General features: G+C 46.9%; 1 protein-coding gene across 9 annotated transcripts in view; it reads left to right on the top strand.

Annotated features, from left to right (window-relative positions):
• LOC120904230 (E3 ubiquitin-protein ligase SMURF2) overlaps window positions 1-18,729 on the top strand; it is a 46,783-nt gene extending 28,054 nt beyond the window's left edge. For 7 of the 9 annotated variants that reach the window (XM_040314061.1, XM_040314058.1, XM_040314059.1 and 4 more), the window contains exons 4-12: window positions 6,273-6,509; window positions 9,093-10,035; window positions 11,047-11,708; window positions 11,778-12,271; window positions 13,910-14,166; window positions 14,245-14,441; window positions 14,525-14,714; window positions 14,799-14,998; window positions 15,082-18,729. In XM_040314061.1, the coding sequence (XP_040169995.1) occupies window positions 6,273-6,509; window positions 9,093-10,035; window positions 11,047-11,708; window positions 11,778-12,271; window positions 13,910-14,166; window positions 14,245-14,441; window positions 14,525-14,714; window positions 14,799-14,998; window positions 15,082-15,620 (3,719 nt within the window). In that variant the 3' untranslated portion in view covers window positions 15,621-18,729. The remainder of the gene's footprint in view (window positions 1-6,272; window positions 6,510-9,092; window positions 10,036-11,046; window positions 11,709-11,777; window positions 12,272-13,909; window positions 14,167-14,244; window positions 14,442-14,524; window positions 14,715-14,798; window positions 14,999-15,081) is intronic. The other 2 variants (XM_040314067.1, XM_040314066.1) reach the window with 2 other exon arrangements.
• The last annotated feature ends 248 nt before the right edge of the window (window positions 18,730-18,977 follow it).

The following is an 18,977-nucleotide window of genomic DNA, read 5'->3' as shown; positions in this document are numbered from 1 at the left end:
AAAATACTGTAAAACTATTCACTTTCTAACCTTTTCTACAGGTGTTCATCTTACCCTTCATGGTGTCCATCTTTCCCATATCAGGTGTCCGTCTTACCCGAACATTTCAAAACTGCACGAAAAAAATCATGTTTTTCATTCATGAAAAAAACGCAAAAATCGATGGAAACTTAAAAGTTTTAACACATTTTCTGATAAAAAATGAGTGTAAGATAATGTATGCACATTTTCATGGTCGTTGCACTTATATATCCCTAGATTTTTACCATTTCCCTTAACGTGTCCGTCTTTACCTACCTTCCCCTACATTATGCAAGTATGAAATCGCATTTTCCCTTACTTATGATGTATGCAATTTTATTTATTTAGAAGTTCGCAATTTGTTTTGTCTTTGTGATGCATTCGTCGCGGTTTATTTATTTTTCAGCAATTCTTCCAGCCTTGGTGGTACACAAATGTGCCAAAAGGCACTGCAGCCAACACTCTCTTGGCAGTGTGTGATGTCTGTTTTTCATCATGTTTTGTATATTTTTTGTTCTGCCTCACTGCACTTGCCAATCACCGTTCGGAGGAGAAATTCAGAGGTCGTGGCGTGTGCGGGAGGGTAAAAGGTCACCTCCGGTTTTGAACGCGACACGACAGACAATACACAAACCAGACGAGACCCGACTGTGCACGGTGCACGTCGCAGTTGCCGAGCCCCAAACGCCCCAAAATGCAGCAGCCCCCTGCACGGAACAACAATTTTTATTCAATATTGATGGATTAATTGATTGGTCGTATTATTAAACAATTGCGAATAATTAAAAATAATTGAAATGAGCGAGATGCTATGCCCACTTCCTCCAAAGGTCCTCTTTCCGTACTCGCGATGAATTAAACGCGCCCCAGTTGATATTTAATTGTTCTTAATGTTATTGCGTTTATGATTGTGCATTCGTAATAACACTCCAGCGGTAATGCAATGCTGTCTAATCACTCACTATCATTCATTCCCACTTCGACAAGATCTCCTGCTGATATGGACGCACACACACACACACACACACACAATCCGGAAACATGCTGCTGTCTTGCTCCGATATCATGCCATTTCCTTGTACACGCGGCCAGCTCGGAGTGTTTGCTCGGTAGCTCCAAAACGGCAAGAAACCTTGCACACGCCGTACCAGCCTGCATCGCCCACACCGCACCCGGTACAGAGTGCGTGAGAAAGTACAACGTTCGGCCCAAGGGGGGAGGTTGTGCCGCGCACGAAATGAAATTAAAATTATCATTAGCGCCACAACACGGTGAGGTTTGGCCGCCGGTGGGAGCTGCAGTGGCTACGGTCGTTGATCGAATCGACCACGCGAAACGACACACAGGAAGTCTAATCGAGATTGATAAGTATATGCAGAGTTGCTGTTTGTGTGTGGCTTCATCGATCGAATCGGAGAGCGCTGCGTATGATTGTGTGCAAACTGCAGCGTTAGATGTGTGATTGTGCAGTAAAGATCCAACCAAAGATCGCGCATTATGCGCGGCGCGGCATTTCAGTTCCATCGCCATTTAATCTCGCGAGTGATTGATACATTTGTGTCCTCGGGTGGTTTGTTGCGTTACCCTACATAGTGTTGTGCGTCAGTTGTAATGTAGTCTCTTTGGCGGCGGCGCCCTATTGTTCCCTGCTAGACACGGCCGTTCCGCAAACTCATCAATTCGTGCCAACAATAAATCAAAATCGCAACATCAATTGGCGGATTGCATGCAGCGCGCGATTTGATTATGGTAAGCCCGCCGGCTCTCATTGTTAGCGCAGCGCACTACCGGCAAACACACACACACACACACACTCGAGCCAAATGTTCCGGCTAATGTGCCGAGTTCAATGCCAGCCGCCTCGGTTGGTTGGCTTGACCGGATTCATCACCGCGCGCCGCACAAATTAGTATTTCACGGGCAACACCGTCAAACCGAGCCCCAGCGGGTATCTATGACCGTTGATTCACGCCAGGGAAACCGTTACAGTACTTTTTTTTTCGTGCTTTTACACGCTCTCTGTATCGCTTCGGAATGTATCGCTGATGACGCTGCAGTAGTAGATTATCCCGGTGCGCTGACCTGGTCATGCAATAATGCGAGCGCAGGGGGGGTTGAAAGGAGGTTCGAATGAGGCGGGGAAGAATTGGGCACACTGTTTATTAATGCTCTCTGGTGTGCAGGAAGGTTAGCATCATTTATTAAAAGTCTAACATCATTACTTACTAAACTCGTGTGTGGTAATGGATGCGAAGAGAAAGCCTGAAGTTGAAGTTGATCCGGTTCGAAGGACTAAACGAAAAACTTCTTTCTAGCTTGATTCCTTCTATACAGATTTTGGAGGTATATTGGTCGCACTGTTAATAAATGTAAATAAGAAAATAATATTTGCTAGACTACGTCAGTCTAACAAATCTAAAGCTTTACTGTTCCAAATTTTGACAATTACGTTCCGCCATATTGAATTTCATTATATTGCGTTGAATAATGAAAAGAAAAGTCAAACACTATTTAAAAACAAAAGTTTGAATTCATAAAACATTCCAATAATGATACTTTGCTAACAATTCATTGGCATTGTTTAACAAAGACTTTGTTAGCAAGAATAATTGAAATGAAATAGGAAATGTGAAAAGAAAATTTATTAGAAAATCCGGTTCGAAGGACCAATTCGGTCCGCAACGGAGTATCGCAAAATGATACAATAATTCTAGGATTCTAGAAATCATCAATATCTCAAATGAATACGCATATTTTAACCAACGCTACTCTAATGAAACATAAACTGTTTACTGCTCCAAAGCAAACAGGTATTTAAATCTGGCCCGAAGGACCAAAACGTCCGCCATTAAACGGCTGTATCGCAATGCCAATACACATGTACATACTCTGCCTACCACCACCAACGCATCACCTCAATTTGTATGCACTTGTCTGTTTAGCATGTCAGTATCACTCGATGAAATTATGCCACCATATATGATGACCCTTGATTGAAACCACCTTCCAGCACACTTTAAATCTACCAGACTCCTCCTGCCAGTGCAAAAACGGTACACCACCATCATCAGGCGTCTGTGTGTTTGTGTTAAAATCAGACCAACTTTCCATGCTCGAATTGGTTTGGGCGAGAGGCTGCAGGAACGGAACCACTGGCCAGCCAGGCCCGTGCTGGTGTTGTGTGGTGTTTTATGGATAACGAGATACGGTATGCGAAGCGGATTATAAAGTGCTGCAAAAACATTGCCCTAAATAAGGGGTCGGTCGGTGGTCTCGGTAGCTCTTGCGGTCGTCGAGCTGTGAGGTTAAAGGCCAGACTAACAAGCAGTGCGAGTGGGTTGGAGATGATGGGTTTATGTATATATTATTATCCACCTGGAAGCCGCTCGAAATCGCCACACACTTGTTCGTTGGCAGTCCTCCCTCCCTAGCTCCCAGACAGATGTATCAAGTGAGGAGAAAAAAGGGGAGAAGATGCTGCCAGTAGGTCACAAGACCATAGTGCAGTGCAGTTAGTGTTAGGTTAAGTTTGAATGTTTTTCCAGAGCAACTACTGCGATGGTTTTGAGATCTTCGGGTGGAGGATAAGCGTGAAGAGGAGTGTCCATAGGTATTGTGCGAATCTCTGGGGACTCACTGCGGCACGCCGAGGAAATGTACAGTTAACGAACCGTGGCAGAGAGTTACTACGTGGGGCCCGAGAACACCCCGGTGTATTATGTATACCGAATGTATCTTCACCTTCAATGCGGATTCCCCCGAACACACGGGGGACAGCTTGTGTGTGTCTGCCACTTGACGCACTGCAGTAATGCTTTCGGGTGGGTTTGTACAAGAATCGGTAGAGTGAGAGATTAGAGGACGGTACGCGGGGAACCTTTACACTTTGCTGTAACTCAGTAGTGAACTCCTCCTCCCCAATAGCTGCTGCCTTCGCTTGTGCTAGATTCTGATCCGGTTGGATGATATTGTATAGTGTCACGTTTGCCCAATCTCTTTCTCCAAACCGACCGTTCCAGTTCGGCACAGACGGATTCTTTGTCCAGCAGCAGCAGCAGCATCGGGCGATTGATCCCTCCTCCCAAAACTCTGGGCGTCCCTTTTGGGGTTCTCGCCCATTCAAACGCGCATAGAATATTATGGTAAAAAGAGTCGAACGAGGCGCGATGCATTGTGTGCTCTGCCCTCAGGGGAGGTGTGGGATGTGGTCGTATGCGCTTCTCGGGATTCCTTTTCAATCTCAACGCGGTGTGGCGGTGGCAACACAATAGCGCGTATGCATTTCGGGGTGTGGAGTGCATGTGCATGATGCTGGGGATAGAGAACACTCCGGAGGGAGGTCGTTTTGGAAACTTTCGCCTTGCACCATCACCACCACCAGAGCACGTGGTTGCTTTTGCTGAGCGATCGTACCGAGGTTGTGCTTAATTAACTTTCGCTTTTTATTTTTCTTTCCAAAACTTTCGAGCTGCTTGTGCTAAGTTTAATAGCCCTTTGTGTGTATGTGTATGTGTGTGTGCGAGTAGTTGCACTCTTTGTGTGAGAATGCCGAATTCCTACAAGTGTGCTTTACCACCCGAATTGGAAACACTCCCTCTGATGATGGGGTGGGAGTCTGTCGTCTGGCCTTAGTGTGTGTGTGCTATTTTAATGTGCTTTCTTTATCTAAAGTTTGTTTCACCAGGTGTGCAACAGCAGTAGTTTGAAGTTGTTGAATCCATTCGAAGCTTTGCTCTGCTTTTCGTTTAGCCGTTTGGATGTTATGGAAGGTTACCTTATAAGGTTGAATTGTTTTCTATGTTCATGTTAAATTTCGTTTCTCGTGCAACATTTGAGCGTTAATTTTATAATTTATTACACATTCTTCTCCCGAACTTTATGAGTTTCTCGAGGGAGCGCTAAGAGCATGGTTGTTTGTTTACAAATTAATTTGGTAATGGGCAGTTTGAAGATTCCAACTGGATTTTTATAAGGAGTTAGACATTTGGCGGTTTAAGTCTGAAAACAAATGTAATTCAAATGTCCATTTGTTGTATGGCTTGAAAAGATTGGTTAAACGGTAAACGGTGTTGAAAAGGGTAAACAATTGTGTTATAAAAAAATAATGAAAGTATTACGACACTTTTCAACCCAAAACGCCTTCAAATGCGTTTGGAATCAAATGCCTTCAAATCAATTATTGTTGGCCTTACGTTTTTAAAAGCCAAATACTAAATTTGATGACATTCAATAAAACAGTTTGGTTGGTGAAAGACAATCTATTAATTGACTAAATGGAATATCATAAGCTTCTTCACAGAAACACAGCGCTTTTGCATTATTAATGTACAACAAATTTGTCATCGTAATCGTAAAACAAAACTCTTCTCCATTTTCCCTTTACCACTGACACATTTACCCCGGACAGTGCGTACCATGTGGATACAGGAAATGTAACTAACCATTATTATGTAACCGCTGCAACCGTTGAATTGGCTCGTGCAATCATTGTCTCCATTAATAGAAACGAATTAGGCTCATATCAAAAGATGCATCGGAGCGCGTACAAACACGCCACCACCAGCCAGAGAGCGAAAGAGGGAATGTGCGAGAGGGTTGGGGAATCATGTCTTGGCTGGTGGCTTCCGCGTACGTGCGCTGCCCGAGCGTAAGTCACTTGCTAGTGCGACACATTTGCTGTTTGTTTTCTGCTTCCGTCCATTCTTGCTCTCTACCCTCGGCTCTCGGTACCACCACCTACCCACTCCAGGCTGTGATGGCTGGACACCAATTGACAATCGACTCCCTCGGTTAATTTGGGCCACAAGAGGCAGCACACAGGCCTCCGATGCGGCTCGGCGCACGCCATCATCATCGTCATGGTGTGGGTCTGAAAGACCCCAAAGCTAAGGGGGGGTCTACGGAGAAGTTGTGAAGGGTACCGTTGCAGACTTTAAGCAGTCGAGTGTCGTGAAGATTGTATCAGAGAGGATGATGATGGTACAGGGTGTGCTCGTAGGAATGTCTGTCGGGTGTAGCTTGTCGTTTGGAACTGTATTGCTTTCCATTAACCCCGTCCGTAACCATTACCCGAGTGGGCTTTGATTACTTTATTGTTGGTAGTGTAGCCCTTTCGAAACACACCGCAAGGGCCTTCTCCCAAGAGAAGTAGAAGTTCAATTACGTGTGTACAACCAGTAATGTCCCCATCACACTTTACTAAATCTCTTTTCCTCTCTCTCTCTCTCTGTCTTTGTTTCTCTCCCAAACAGGACTGCCCGATCCGTTCGCCAAAATTCTCGTGGAAGGCACGACCCAGGAGTACACGACGGAGATCTGCAAAGCGTCGCTGGACCCGCGCTGGAACTCGCACTACGATCTGTTCCTCGGCAAGAACGATAGCATCCTCATCACCATCTACAACCACCGGAAGATGCCGAAGCGGCAAGCCTTCTTGGGTTGTGTGCGGATAGCCGCGTCCAGCATCCAGCTGCTCCGCGATACGGGTTGTAAGTATTTTGTAGCATATCATTAATATCGGACACCAATTTGTCTTTTGCAAACGATGTTGCTAGACGTGTGAGATCAACGACCGTAGAATCGTTCGAAGATACTCAACCGTGTAAAGTTCATTAGACGTAACGAAGATGTGTAGGAAGTATGTAGGAAGGAATCATTAGGAACGTTTAAATCTGTACAACTTACGACTCACACATTAATGAAGGAAGTCCGCTCGGGAATTACGGGCCCATTTCTGAAGTCTGTATCGCTCTTCCTGAGATCTGAAGCTCAAACCCTTTTATTAAATTTATTTCGTTGTAGATATGTTTGACCTTTGAACTTCATTTGCCTTTATTTTTCTGATTCTGATCATATCAATCAGGATACTTGAACATCTTCATAAGGCATCGTTCTCATTTATCAGTGTTGTCTTGAATCTTGAAGTATTCACTTACGAAGAATTCGGAACACTTCCCACGAATCTTCATTTATTCAGAATTACTGTTTAATTCGTGTTTCGAATGAGTCTTCGAAGCAGATGCATATTAATGGAATAAAAACACAATTCTAGCTTCTTCAAATTAGCATACGATACGACGGCAAGATAACAGCTTCATAGATATCTCTTAATGCTAGGTAGGATTTACATACTAGGTAACGCAAATAAATGTTCAAAATATGAACGCTTGTTCTTTCCCAAACGTCACTATGCAAAGTGCTCGCTTTTTACGCTTTAAATTTTCCCCTACGGCAAAACAATTCCATGCCCTGTTGCAATAATATCTGCACAGATTAAATTAAAATCGTTGAGAGTATATGTGTGTGTGTGTGTGGCTATGAGCATTAAGGGTAAAAGAGGGCTTGAAATGCATTCGGAATGCCGCTGCGACGCCGGATGATGCACACTGCATGGATGGTGCTTGAGCGTGGTCCTCCGTCCCTAGCTTGCGTTTGCCCGTTAAAAGGCACCGAGAAGGAAAGGGAAATCTTCATTTTAATTGCACCTGCACACCGTTTTGTGAAGTGCAGCAGCAGGCGACGTCATCACGAGGCCGTCTTCCCACCACCGGGAACACCGGAACACGCTCTCTCCCCCCATTCCCATTGGTGTGGTGTGCTGCCTGCCCTCTTACGCTAGAAAGTGGCGCTTCAGCTCCCAGCGTATGGTGTGGTGTGGTGTTGATGGTGGCACAAAGAGTGTGTCGTAAAGCACCACTTTCCCTCTCCATTTGTTTTCCCCTCCGACGGTGCAACGTTTTGTCAGGGATTGCAAATGCTGCGAAAACACTAAGGAGAGAGAGAGGTACGCTAAAAGGGTGCTGCAGTCAAAGTGCACTTGATGGGAAAGGCACATTGTTTAGACGTGCACACACACACACACATGCGTGAGTGTATATGGCGGGGTCGTGTTCGCCAACGGCCTTGGATGCACATCTCCTGCTGACGAATGCGGGCAGCGCGATGAGAACATTGGTGATCTGTGTTCCAGCTTCCAGCGAGAAAGTGGGCCAACAACAGCTCACAATGTCCAAAGCAATGGTGTGTTCCCAAGCAGCAGACCCTGCAGCAGTCCCATCACCTCAGGGCGAATCACACCGACGCTGTCAATAATGCAGGCTATTGCGACGAAGATGCACAGTAGGCTCTGTCTCGAAGCGCGCAGATGACAATGGCGGAAACACAATTCGTCACAATCTTCTCAAACGATCACCAACAGCCCTTGTGAAGCAATTGGCCCCGAGCGGCTACGAATCTGCGTTTTTTTCTTTCTTCTTCTATTAAACCAACCTCCTGCTAACCCATTCTCTCCGTTCTGGGGGATTCCTTGTGTGCTCGCTTTTTGAACAAAAAGAAGGTGCTATAAATTAATTAATTCTGCTCCGCTTTTTCTTGCGCGGGAGAAGATTATGATGAGCATCATCATCGTAGCTGCCGGTCACCACTATTACCACCCCGTGTCTTGCTGGAAGGCTAGTGTGAAAGTGGTGTCCATGGGGCTGTACCGAACATAGCGCAAGCTGCAAGGCCGCCGCCCTCTCACAGAACCATAAAAGCTGGTGTGTGCTGGTGTTGGACGATGAACGATGTGCAATCATATCTCAGTAAACGGACAGCATCTCGCCGCTGGGATTATCACTCCTCGAAAAAAGAACCAGCAGAGAAAATGTCACGAAGCATGAAAAGAGCTTAATTTGGGGAGAAAGAAGTAGTTTCCTTCTATTTAAAATTGCATAAAGCTCTTCCCTACACCTTGCTCTGGTGTGGGTTTCTTCCCTGCTGATGGCGCCTGAAGCAATCTCGTTTCGAGCTGTTTGCACAGTCACAAACAGTCGTCCTCTTGTCGCGGAGTTTGGAGTCAGCTTCGCACAATACCGTATTTACTACTCATTAGCGACGGCGACAACCAGCGCCAGTGCTTGGCTTTCACTAATTGGACACTCGTTGACGGAAGAAGGAGAAATATGTTTTTGTGGGACCATTTTTTAGTTGGTTTACAGTTTTTTTTTGACTTATTATCGTCGCGTGAATAGGCACTGCCATTTGCACCAACCAGATCATTAATTATTTCTTTTTTGTCTCTTTTTTTTTAGATCAACGGCTCGATCTGGTGAAACGGTCGCAGGATGATCCGGATCCGGTCAAGGGACAGATTATTGTGTCGCTACTGTCGCGGGACAGTGCGACCGGCGGTACGCCGCTGGCAATCGTCAGCCCGGCTGGGGACGTGCGCGTCCCGGAGGATGACGATGCCGCGGACGAGTCAATGATTGTCGAGCAGCCGCAGCAACAGCAGCAGCCCCCACCACAGCAGCACCAACTGCCCCGGGGCTGGGAGGAACGGTCGGCACAGAATGGGCGTACGTACTACGTGAACCACTACACCAAGACGACCCAGTGGTCGCGGCCAACGGAACCGGCTGGTCCGCCCGTTCGCCAGTCGGGCAACAACAATGCGGCGAACAGCAGCACACCCCTCACCGCCAACGGGAACGTTAATGGTGGAGGCGTTCCACACCCGCAGCAGCAGCAGCACATTCTCGGCAGTCCAACGAGCGCCGCGAACGGTGTCGGCGAGGAGTCCGGCTGCCCCACGATACCGGCCGGTCCGTCCAAGTCCGCCACCAACCACAGCATCAATAGTATTCAGTCGAACGATTCGGGCAGCCGGCGGCACTCCGCCGAGATACTGGTCAGCTCGAACAATAAGGAAAACTGCATCCAGCAGCACCCGTCGTCGCAGCAGCAGCATCATAACGGGAAGGAGCAGCGAACGGGAAAGGATGTGGAAAACGGTGGCAGGGGTGATGCGTTGGTGAATGGCAATGCGGGTGGTGGTGGTGGTGGTACACCCGCTCACAATCGGCACCGGAATGAGGCGAAAAGCCCCGTCCGCATACAGGACGAATCGCTGCTGATCACACCGAGCTCGTCGAATACGAGTCCGCTGAGCGAAATCAATAGCCCGATAACGTCGCCCAAGCAGCAGCAGCAGCAGCAGCAGGATGTGTCACCGCGCTCTGGAAATGGCGGACGGTAAGGATAAATGATGGGAAAAATGAATTTTTAGTCGGAATCGATTCCGACCAGTTCTGGAAGTTTTCTGGAATCGATTCCAGATAGTAGGTTCGGTATCAGTTTCCGTAATTGATTCCAGAATTTGCCCTGGGATCGGAATCAGCTCCGGATTCGGAGTCGAAATCGGTTCCGGATTCGGAATAGGTTCCGGATTGGAAACGGTTGTGGAGTAGAAATTGGGTCTGGATTCGAAATTGGCTTCGAAATCAGAATCGGCTTAGGAATCGGAGTCGGTTTCGGCATCTCCGTAAGAATGATCTTCTTAGCGTTTGGGTCTAATGATTCTATTTGGCACAAACGTCCTACGGAGACATGTACCGACTTTCGGGACCTTATTCTGTACCGCGCATGACGGGCATTTCGTTAAGTCGTACAAACGGGACCGCCCCTGTACAATGGGTCCAATGATATTACGTATTGATAACCGCAAAGAATTTAAATGTACTTGTAAACGATCCATTCTCATGGAGATTGCCGGACTGATTTTGCTTCTGAAACTTCTTTTTTCAATTTTGATTCTTATTCCGGAGCTAATTCCAATTTCTGAATTCAATTCTGATTCCGTTTCCGGAGCAAATAGTGATTCCCAGGTCGAATCCGATTCCGGAGCCGATTCTGATTTCGGAACCTAATCCGATTTCGGTTTCAATTTTGGATTCTGGATTCAATTCCGGATTCGAATGCAATTACGGATTTGGATTCTGTTCCGGATTCGGAGTCGACTCTGGAATTGGCTCAGGAGACAACTCCGAAATCGGCTCCGGGGTCAATTTCAGAATCGGCTCCGGAATCGACTCCGAAGTAGACCCTGGAATAGGCTCCGGAATCGATTCCAGCATCGAAATCGGTTCCGAAATTTATTCCGAATACGGAATCGGATAGGTCTGATTCCGAGCTACTACATCTAGTAATGATGCCCTTAGTAAGTTCGTGCCTTTGTGCTCCTATTGACTTTTCTCTTCTCTCCAGGGAACCCCAACAAGTGTCCGGTATGACGAATGCCATCGGGACGCTCTCGATCGATGCACCACCCGCCCGGTCCGGCACGAATGCAACGAGCGGCGGCGGTGGTGGCGGACAGCAGTGTGTGGTGATGGTGAACGGTTCCGGTGCGGGTGTGACGAACTACAGCAGCCCGAACCATCAGCATCAGCGCAGCACGGGTGATGCAGGACAGCCTGCTGGTCATCCGGCCGCGGCAAAACCGACGGTGCCTTCCTACTTGCCGCTGAGTACGAGCAATGGCACCACGAATGGGAATGCTGGCACCACGGGCAGCGCGAACTCGTCGCCCCACAATGGCGTCAGCAATCACAGCAGCAGCGCTTCCGCTCCCGACACTGTCGGTGGTGGTGGTGGGGGAGGCGGTGGTGGAGGAGGAGGACGGTCGCAGCACCATCATGGGACACCGACCACCGGTGGGGAAAGTGGTGGCCATCGGGAAGGGTCGGCGTCGCGGTACCATCGCACCCGATCGGGAAGGCACGCGGAAGAGCCGGGCCGGCGGCGCACTTCCCGCGACAGGCCACCGCGGCCACTAATGGGTGGTGGAAGTATGGCTCCACCTCCAAACGCCCGGCCCGCTCTAGTGCCCTTCATCCGACCGGCGGTCGATCTTCCCCATGGTTATGGTAAGCGAATGCGCTCTCTCTCCAGCAAATCAATCCGATTTAACCCTTTTTTGTTTCCCCCTTTGGCAGAAATTCGCACCACGCAACAGGGGCAGGTGTACTTCTACCACATACCGACGAAGCAGTCCACCTGGCACGATCCGCGGATACCGCGCGATTTCGACACGCAAAACCTAACGACGGAAACGCTCGGCCCGCTGCCGCACGGCTGGGAGCAGCGCAAAACGGCATCCGGGCGGGTGTACTTCGTCGACCACAACAACCGTACGACCCAGTTCACCGACCCGCGGATAAACATGCACATCCTGCAGATGATCCGGCGGCAGAACAGTGTGGCCGCTGCGGCGGCGGCGGCTGCTGCTGCCACCGGTGGCGGCGGCGTCGCAACGAACGGCTGCTCGTCCTCTCCACTGTCCGGTGCGGGACCGCAGGTTCCGAACGGTACCGGGGCGGCCGGCAGCGGTTCGAGCCGGTATGCCGCCGCTGCCCTGGCCGAAGCGGTCAACCCAATCGCCAATGGTGTAAGTAGCCCGTGGCGGGCGTGTCGTTGTGTGGTGTGCATAGTAAGTCAGAAGGAAGTGAGTGAGTTAAATCTTGTGAGAATCGTCGTGCCCGTCCCCCCCCCCGTCCCTGCAAAATTTTGCCCTCCTTTTTTGGGGTTGTTTTGTTATTACATTTTTACCGAATTTCATGCAGGAAATTTGATCCGTTTGCATCACAATTGTAGTGTACATAGAGCAGTGTGTACATAATGAGTATATGTATTATACAGCACCTAGCACACTTTTTTTGACTTACGGTTACATTTTGGCTTGTCGCTCGGTTATGATTTGAAATATCAAAAAGCTAATAGTTAATGTAGGATTTTTCAAGGTTTATTGGTTATTTCTCGAAAATTATTTTGGGTGCTTGGGTGCAAAAAGTCGACTGAAATGAAAAAGTGGAACTCGTTTGTCAATGTCTTCAAAATCGAGAGATCATGACTAGTGATGTGGGGTCTAGGGCGGATCCAAGACTCCGATCCGACTCCGACTATTATTAGTCCGATTATGATTCCGACAAAATGGGGAACCATTAGTTCCGCCGGGAGTCGAAGTCATCCGGAGTCGTAGTCGTTTGGGTAGGAGACGTCCGGAGTCGTCTGGAGTCGTCTGGAGTCGTCTGGAGTCGTCTGGAGTCCTCCGGAGTCGTCTGGAGCCGTCCAGAGTCGTCCGAAGTTGCCCAGAGTCGTCCGCAGTTGTCCGGAGTCGTCTGGAGTCGTCGAAAGTTGCCCAGAGTCGTTCGGAGTTGAACTTGATTGGAGTCGTCCGGAGTTGTCCGGAGTGGTCCAGAGTTGCCCGAAGATGTCTAGAGTCGTCCGGAGTCGTTTGGAGTCGTTTGGAGTCATGCAAAGTCGATCGGAATCGAACGGAATCGAAGGCGGTCGGAGTCAACTGAAGTTCTTCATGGATCATCATTATCAACAACGTCACAATCATCACAAATCCGGACGACTCCGACTCCCCACGACTTCGCACGACTCCGGATGATTTCGGGCGACTAAGGATGACTTCGGGCGACTCCGGATGACTTCGGGCGATTCTGGAGGACTCCAAACTCGGGCGACTCCTTGTGATTTCAGAGGTCTCCGGGCGACTCCAGAGGACTCCAACTCCGGTCACCAAAGTTATCGGAGTTGTGTCGGTTTTTCGCCAGTATTTTGCTCCAGTTTTATACCAACAATCCATCGCTAATCATTACGGCTGCGTTCCTTGAAAATCATAAAAACGATTCAGAAAGAGAAGGGAAACTGTCAGCAACTAGTCACAGAAATTAAATCTGTCTTAGTGGCCCTTCCTAAAGTGCCGGTAGCCAGCTCCAGTTCCTAGTTCTGAAACCGGATGCAGATCATAATCGATGTTAATGACGGCAATTTTGAATTTTATATTCGGAATATACAGAACGCTAACATCCCTCAAACCTTAACCATGGCACGTTATTTTGCAAATACGAGGATAAGATAATGGCAATTTGGCAATACAAATACACACACATACACGCCAACTCTAAAGCAGAGCAACGACTGTATTATATGGTTTTTCATTTTAAGATTTAACTCACTGACTAACTCATTAACAACGAGCTAACTCACCGTATTCACCCGTGGTGTAGAGGCTGTGAACATTTGTTGTGTTAATCGCGAACCCTGTTTCTTCCCGCAGGACATGCTGCACGGACCGAGAGGAGGCAGTGCAATAGCGGCAACCGGCAGCAGCACCACCACCACCAACCATGTGACCAACAACATTCCCGATCTGCCGCAGGGCCTGATGGACAGTGCCGATCTGCTGCCCAAGTACCGGAGCGATCTGGTCGGCAAGATACGGGCGCTCCGGCAGGAGCTGCAGCTGCTGCAGCCCCAGTCCGGCCACTGCCGGTTGGAGGTGTCTCGAAATGAAATTTTTGAGGAGAGCTATAGGTAAGGTTTGCTGTGACAGGCACAAAGGACGACGCTGATACATATTTGATTGTACGTTTTTTCCTTTCCGCCCGCTAGACTGATCATGAAGATGCGTCCCAAAGATATGCGCAAACGGTTGATGGTAAAGTTCAAGGGCGAGGAGGGCCTGGACTATGGTGGTGTCGCCCGCGAATGGTTGTATCTGCTGTCGCACGAAATGCTCAACCCACAGTACGGGCTGTTCCAGTACAGCCGGGACGATCACTACTCGCTGCAGATTAATCCCGATTCGTGTAAGTGGTGGTGATGGTGGTAGTGTTGTGAGCTTTGAAACAACGAAAAACTATCCATTTCTTTCCCGTGCTCTTCCTTGCAGCCATTAATCCGGAACATTTGTCGTATTTTCACTTTGTCGGGCGCATTCTCGGCATTGCCGTGTTCCACAATCACGTGCTGGATGGGGGCTTCACGCTGCCGTTCTACAAGCAGCTGCTCAACAAACCGATCACGCTGTCCGACATCGAGGACGTCGATCCGGATCTGCATCGTAGTTTAACATGGATACTGTAAGTGGAGTGCAACAGGCAGAAAAAGCCGTTTTGGTAGCAAGAGTATGTCTTCATTTTTCACCTCTTTCGCCGGCAAAACAGGGAAAACAACATAACGGGCATTATCGATTCAACGTTCAGCGTGGAAAACAACAGCTTCGGCGTGCTGAAGGTGCACGAGCTGAAACCGAACGGGGCCTCCATCGCGGTGACCGAGGACAACAAGCGCGAGTACGTGAAGCTGTACGTCAACTATCGGTTTATGCGCGGTATCGAACAGCAGTTTTTAGCTCTCTCGAAAGGTAAAAGTCTTGTGCTTTACTGTGAATCCGGGACAAGTCGTTTAAACGTGTTTTTCCCCTCTTTTAAATCCCCCTTTTTGCAGGATTCGGCGAACTAATCCTTAGCCATCTGTTGCGACCGTTTGACGAGCGCGAGCTGGAGCTGCTGATCAGCGGCATTAGCAAGATCGACGTGAACGACTGGAAGGCGAACACGCGGCTCAAGCAGTGTACGGCCGACACACCCCAGATCGTGTGGTTCTGGCAGGTTAGTAGTACTGGTTTGCAGCTCTCGATGAGTGAAGATCGCTTGCATGTATTTAACTGGCTTCCCTTTGCTTCCTGTTTTCTTTGTCAGATCGTGGAATCGTACTCGCCGGAAATGCGCGCCCAGTTGCTCCAGTTCGTGACCGGCTCGTGCCGCGTACCGCTCCAGGGCTTCCGGGCCCTCCAGGGCTCGACCGGTGCGGTCGGTCCGCGGCTCTTTACCATCCACCTGACCGCGGACGTACCGCTGCAGAATCTGCCGAAAGCGCACACCTGCTTTAACCGCCTCGACCTACCAATGTACGACTCGTACCAGCTGATGTACGACAAATTGACGCAGGCCGTCGAAGAGACGTGCGGGTTCGCTGTCGAGTAGTGGGGGGGAAGAAGTTTTTTTTGTACGAAAAAAAGTGTATCATGCTACGGGTGTTTTTTATTTTATTTAAATGATGCTGCTTGGAAGGGAAAACGATTTTTTGTTTTTACACATTTTTTGCCATCGCGATTGTGCGAACTTTCTTGTTCTTGTCCACCACCACCTCCCTCCGGGTTGGTGGGAAGTGGGAAGTGCAAACACACGCTCGAATGTGTTTGCTTTTAGTTTGTGTTGGAATTATGCCCGTTGCCGATCCACGTGGTTCGCTCAACGTAGTAAAAACGAAACGAAACGGACTGAATTGTTTTCCTTTCGGGGGTGCTTCGAGTGGATTCGAACCCAGTTGGTGACAGTGGTATGAAAGGAAAATTAATTTACCGTCTATGAATTGTGCATAAGCTCCCCGCGAGCCTATTACTTCTTTTGTGTTCAGCTCAGTCAAGGCGAACAGTTACAGTCAGTGTGAATTACAATTGATCCGGTTTTGGAGAGGGAAGGGAAAAGTAAATGAATTGCCTCTAAAGTTATTACAAGTAAACGAAGAGAAGAAGAAGAAGAGCTAGTAAAAAAGCAATGATAGAAAAGTGGATAAATTTTTGTATTTGAAAAAAAAAACAAACAAAACAAAGAAAAGCGTTCAATTATGTAGAGTTGCACGTGATCGATTAAAAACGAGAAATTGGAACGAAATGGAAAAAGGATGTTACAATGTCGAAAGAGAGAGAGAAAACAGGAGAAAGCAGTAGTGCGGCAGGGGAGAATGCAAAAATAACGAGTGATATAATTATACACGTATAAATATATATAAATATAAATATAAATATGTAACTGTAAATGTTATAAATGTATAAAACAAAGTATAACAAAACAAACACAGCAAGAGAGGAACAGAAAGTGAAAGAGCAATTAGCAAAGAAGAAGAGGGTATGTGAAATTGTGTGTATGTATATATGTATTTGTATTGTATGTAATGATGGAGCATCCCCAAAACAGGAAAAACGATTGGAAAAAAGAGAAAAGGAAGAGGAGAGAGAGTGAGCATTGGCAAGATATGTTAGAGTAGTTAAGAAAACCAACCGAAACACTACTCTCACCCTTTCCAATCCGATCGTAGGTCGGGGCGGGATTTTAAAACGTGTCGAGAGGGAGGGGGTCTTGTTTTTATTCGCAGACGTTGTGCTTCAAGCTTTAATGTTAGAACTTCTGGTGAGATTAGACAAAGAAAAAAGGTAACAAAACAAACAACACCTTGTGGCCATGCCACCAACCTCCCTCCCCCCGGGGTAGATGTGAGAATGGGACTGTGGTGTTTGGAAAAGGAAAAAAGAAGAAGCATGATAATGATTGTATTGCCATGAAAGATTTGAATACACATATCGTACCCACTCGGGGGGCAGCACTGGGAGAAAAGAGACACCCCGCTGGCGGCTGCTGCCTGGGTTGCATGAAGTTGTTTATTTATTTGTTTGTTTCAATTTATTATTTTTGTTCGCCCTATCTATATTCCAACAAATTAGTTGTGTAGCTGGGCACAACACCCAACTGTTCAACCGCGATAGTAAATGAAAGGGGTTCAAACCTCGAAAAAGCAATGCGAGACGCGCTTTTCAGCTCAGCTCAGCGAGGAACTCTGCGAGGAGGGAATACGCAAACATCTCCCTGCCCTCCCAAAAAGATATGCCATTATTTGTTGTTACAGTGTAAATATATTGGTACAGAGCGAGAGAGAGAGAGAGAGTATTAGGCAGACGTTAGTTAGGTGTGTATCAGAACATCGAATCACCGTTATCAAACGTATAGCATTACACAACACATACAGCCCGAACTCATTTATTAAGAGCATGCTAGCATTTAGCTGTAGAGAACACTCCTGTCTTGCCTTTCCCGGGTTTTTTTTTTTCGAGGCAATCGATCGCGCCTCTCACATCATGTGGTAGTTGTTACACTTTTCGAATCCAAGTCCAATTTTAGCACACGTCTTTGCTGTTCGTAAAAGTGCTCAAACAACCTACCTAAAAGGGTGTGTGTTTATAGGTAGAAGTACCCAACTCGGAGAAACACTAAATCAATAAATAGCAATTGCAAATCAAACTATGAAACAGTCTCTGTAGGGTGAAGGAAATCAGCAATCAAATTTTAAAACCTTACTAGCGAAACAAACGATTCATAAAACAGTTCAAACACAATAATCGTAAATACAGCAAACCATTTTGAAACGAAAGCGAATAGCATAGGTAACAAAAAAAGGTATTTAACGGATGCATAATAACATGCTATAGCGCAAACAATAGTGAACAAAACCAGCAAAAAGGGATAGAACTAAAAAATCAAAACAAAATAATAATAAAAACACCACAACTAGAGAGCAGTTCGTGATGGACAGGTAGTTAGTGAGGAAAAGAAATAAACGAATTACGAACAACAAAAGCAAATAATTCTCACAAACATAGTAATCAAACTCCAAATCGGAAAACATTAGCTAATCAAATGTGTAAAAAGAAAGGTGAAGTAAAAAGAAACGAATTAATCAATTTTTATATAGACAAAACGATGAGTGTGGAGAGTGCGCGTTATAGCTAGCTAAAGAATAATAAGGTTTACACACGGGGAGGGGTTTCGTTTTGTGTTCATCGAACCGTTTGCTTTCCCATGTCCTTCCCAAATTTCGCTGTTTCGATGCGAGTTCCGGTTGTCATTCGGAATTTTAAAAAAATGGAAAAAAAAACTATCGAATAGAAAAGGATGGGAAAAACAGCTCCAAGCGCTGCACTGAACCGTTCAACAATTGGCAATTGGGGCTTCACACGATCGGGGACCGATCAATGATCATATCATTCGATGTAATGTATGGCCGTGAGATAAAACAAAAGAAAAACAATCGTCCCACTCCCTTTTCGTTTGCGAACAACGGTAGGATTAGGATGGAGGATTGAGGCGCAAAAAAAAACTTCACAACAACATGACAATAGCATGCAAAAAAGGGTGCGGTAAGATTGGGGGAGAATGGCAGGAAAATGATGAGATGGAGGAAGTAGTGGGGAAGGAGGGAGTGTATATTATTTGTATAATAAAAAAACAAACAAATCGTGGTTATTCAGTTCAAAGTAAATGGTTGTGTCTAAATGTGGTGTCGCTATGCCTGACTTCAAATGAAAGAATGTATCAAAATAATTGTCGAAATCAAAATGGAAAAAGAAAAGAATAGAAAGTAAGTATAAAAATTGAATTTGAAAAAATAACGCCCTAAGGTAGGCAATGTGCACAACAAAATATCCCGTCAGTATCAAACGCCTAAAGGTAGGTAATATGTGCAACAAAAGAGGTCGAAACTAGAGTTGGGCCAAATGTACAAAAAAG

This window comes from Anopheles arabiensis, chromosome 3 (genome assembly GCF_016920715.1).
Source record: "Anopheles arabiensis isolate DONGOLA chromosome 3, AaraD3, whole genome shotgun sequence".
NCBI lineage: Eukaryota > Metazoa > Arthropoda > Insecta > Diptera > Culicidae > Anopheles > Anopheles arabiensis.
This window is presented reverse-complemented; position numbering and strand designations above follow the sequence as displayed.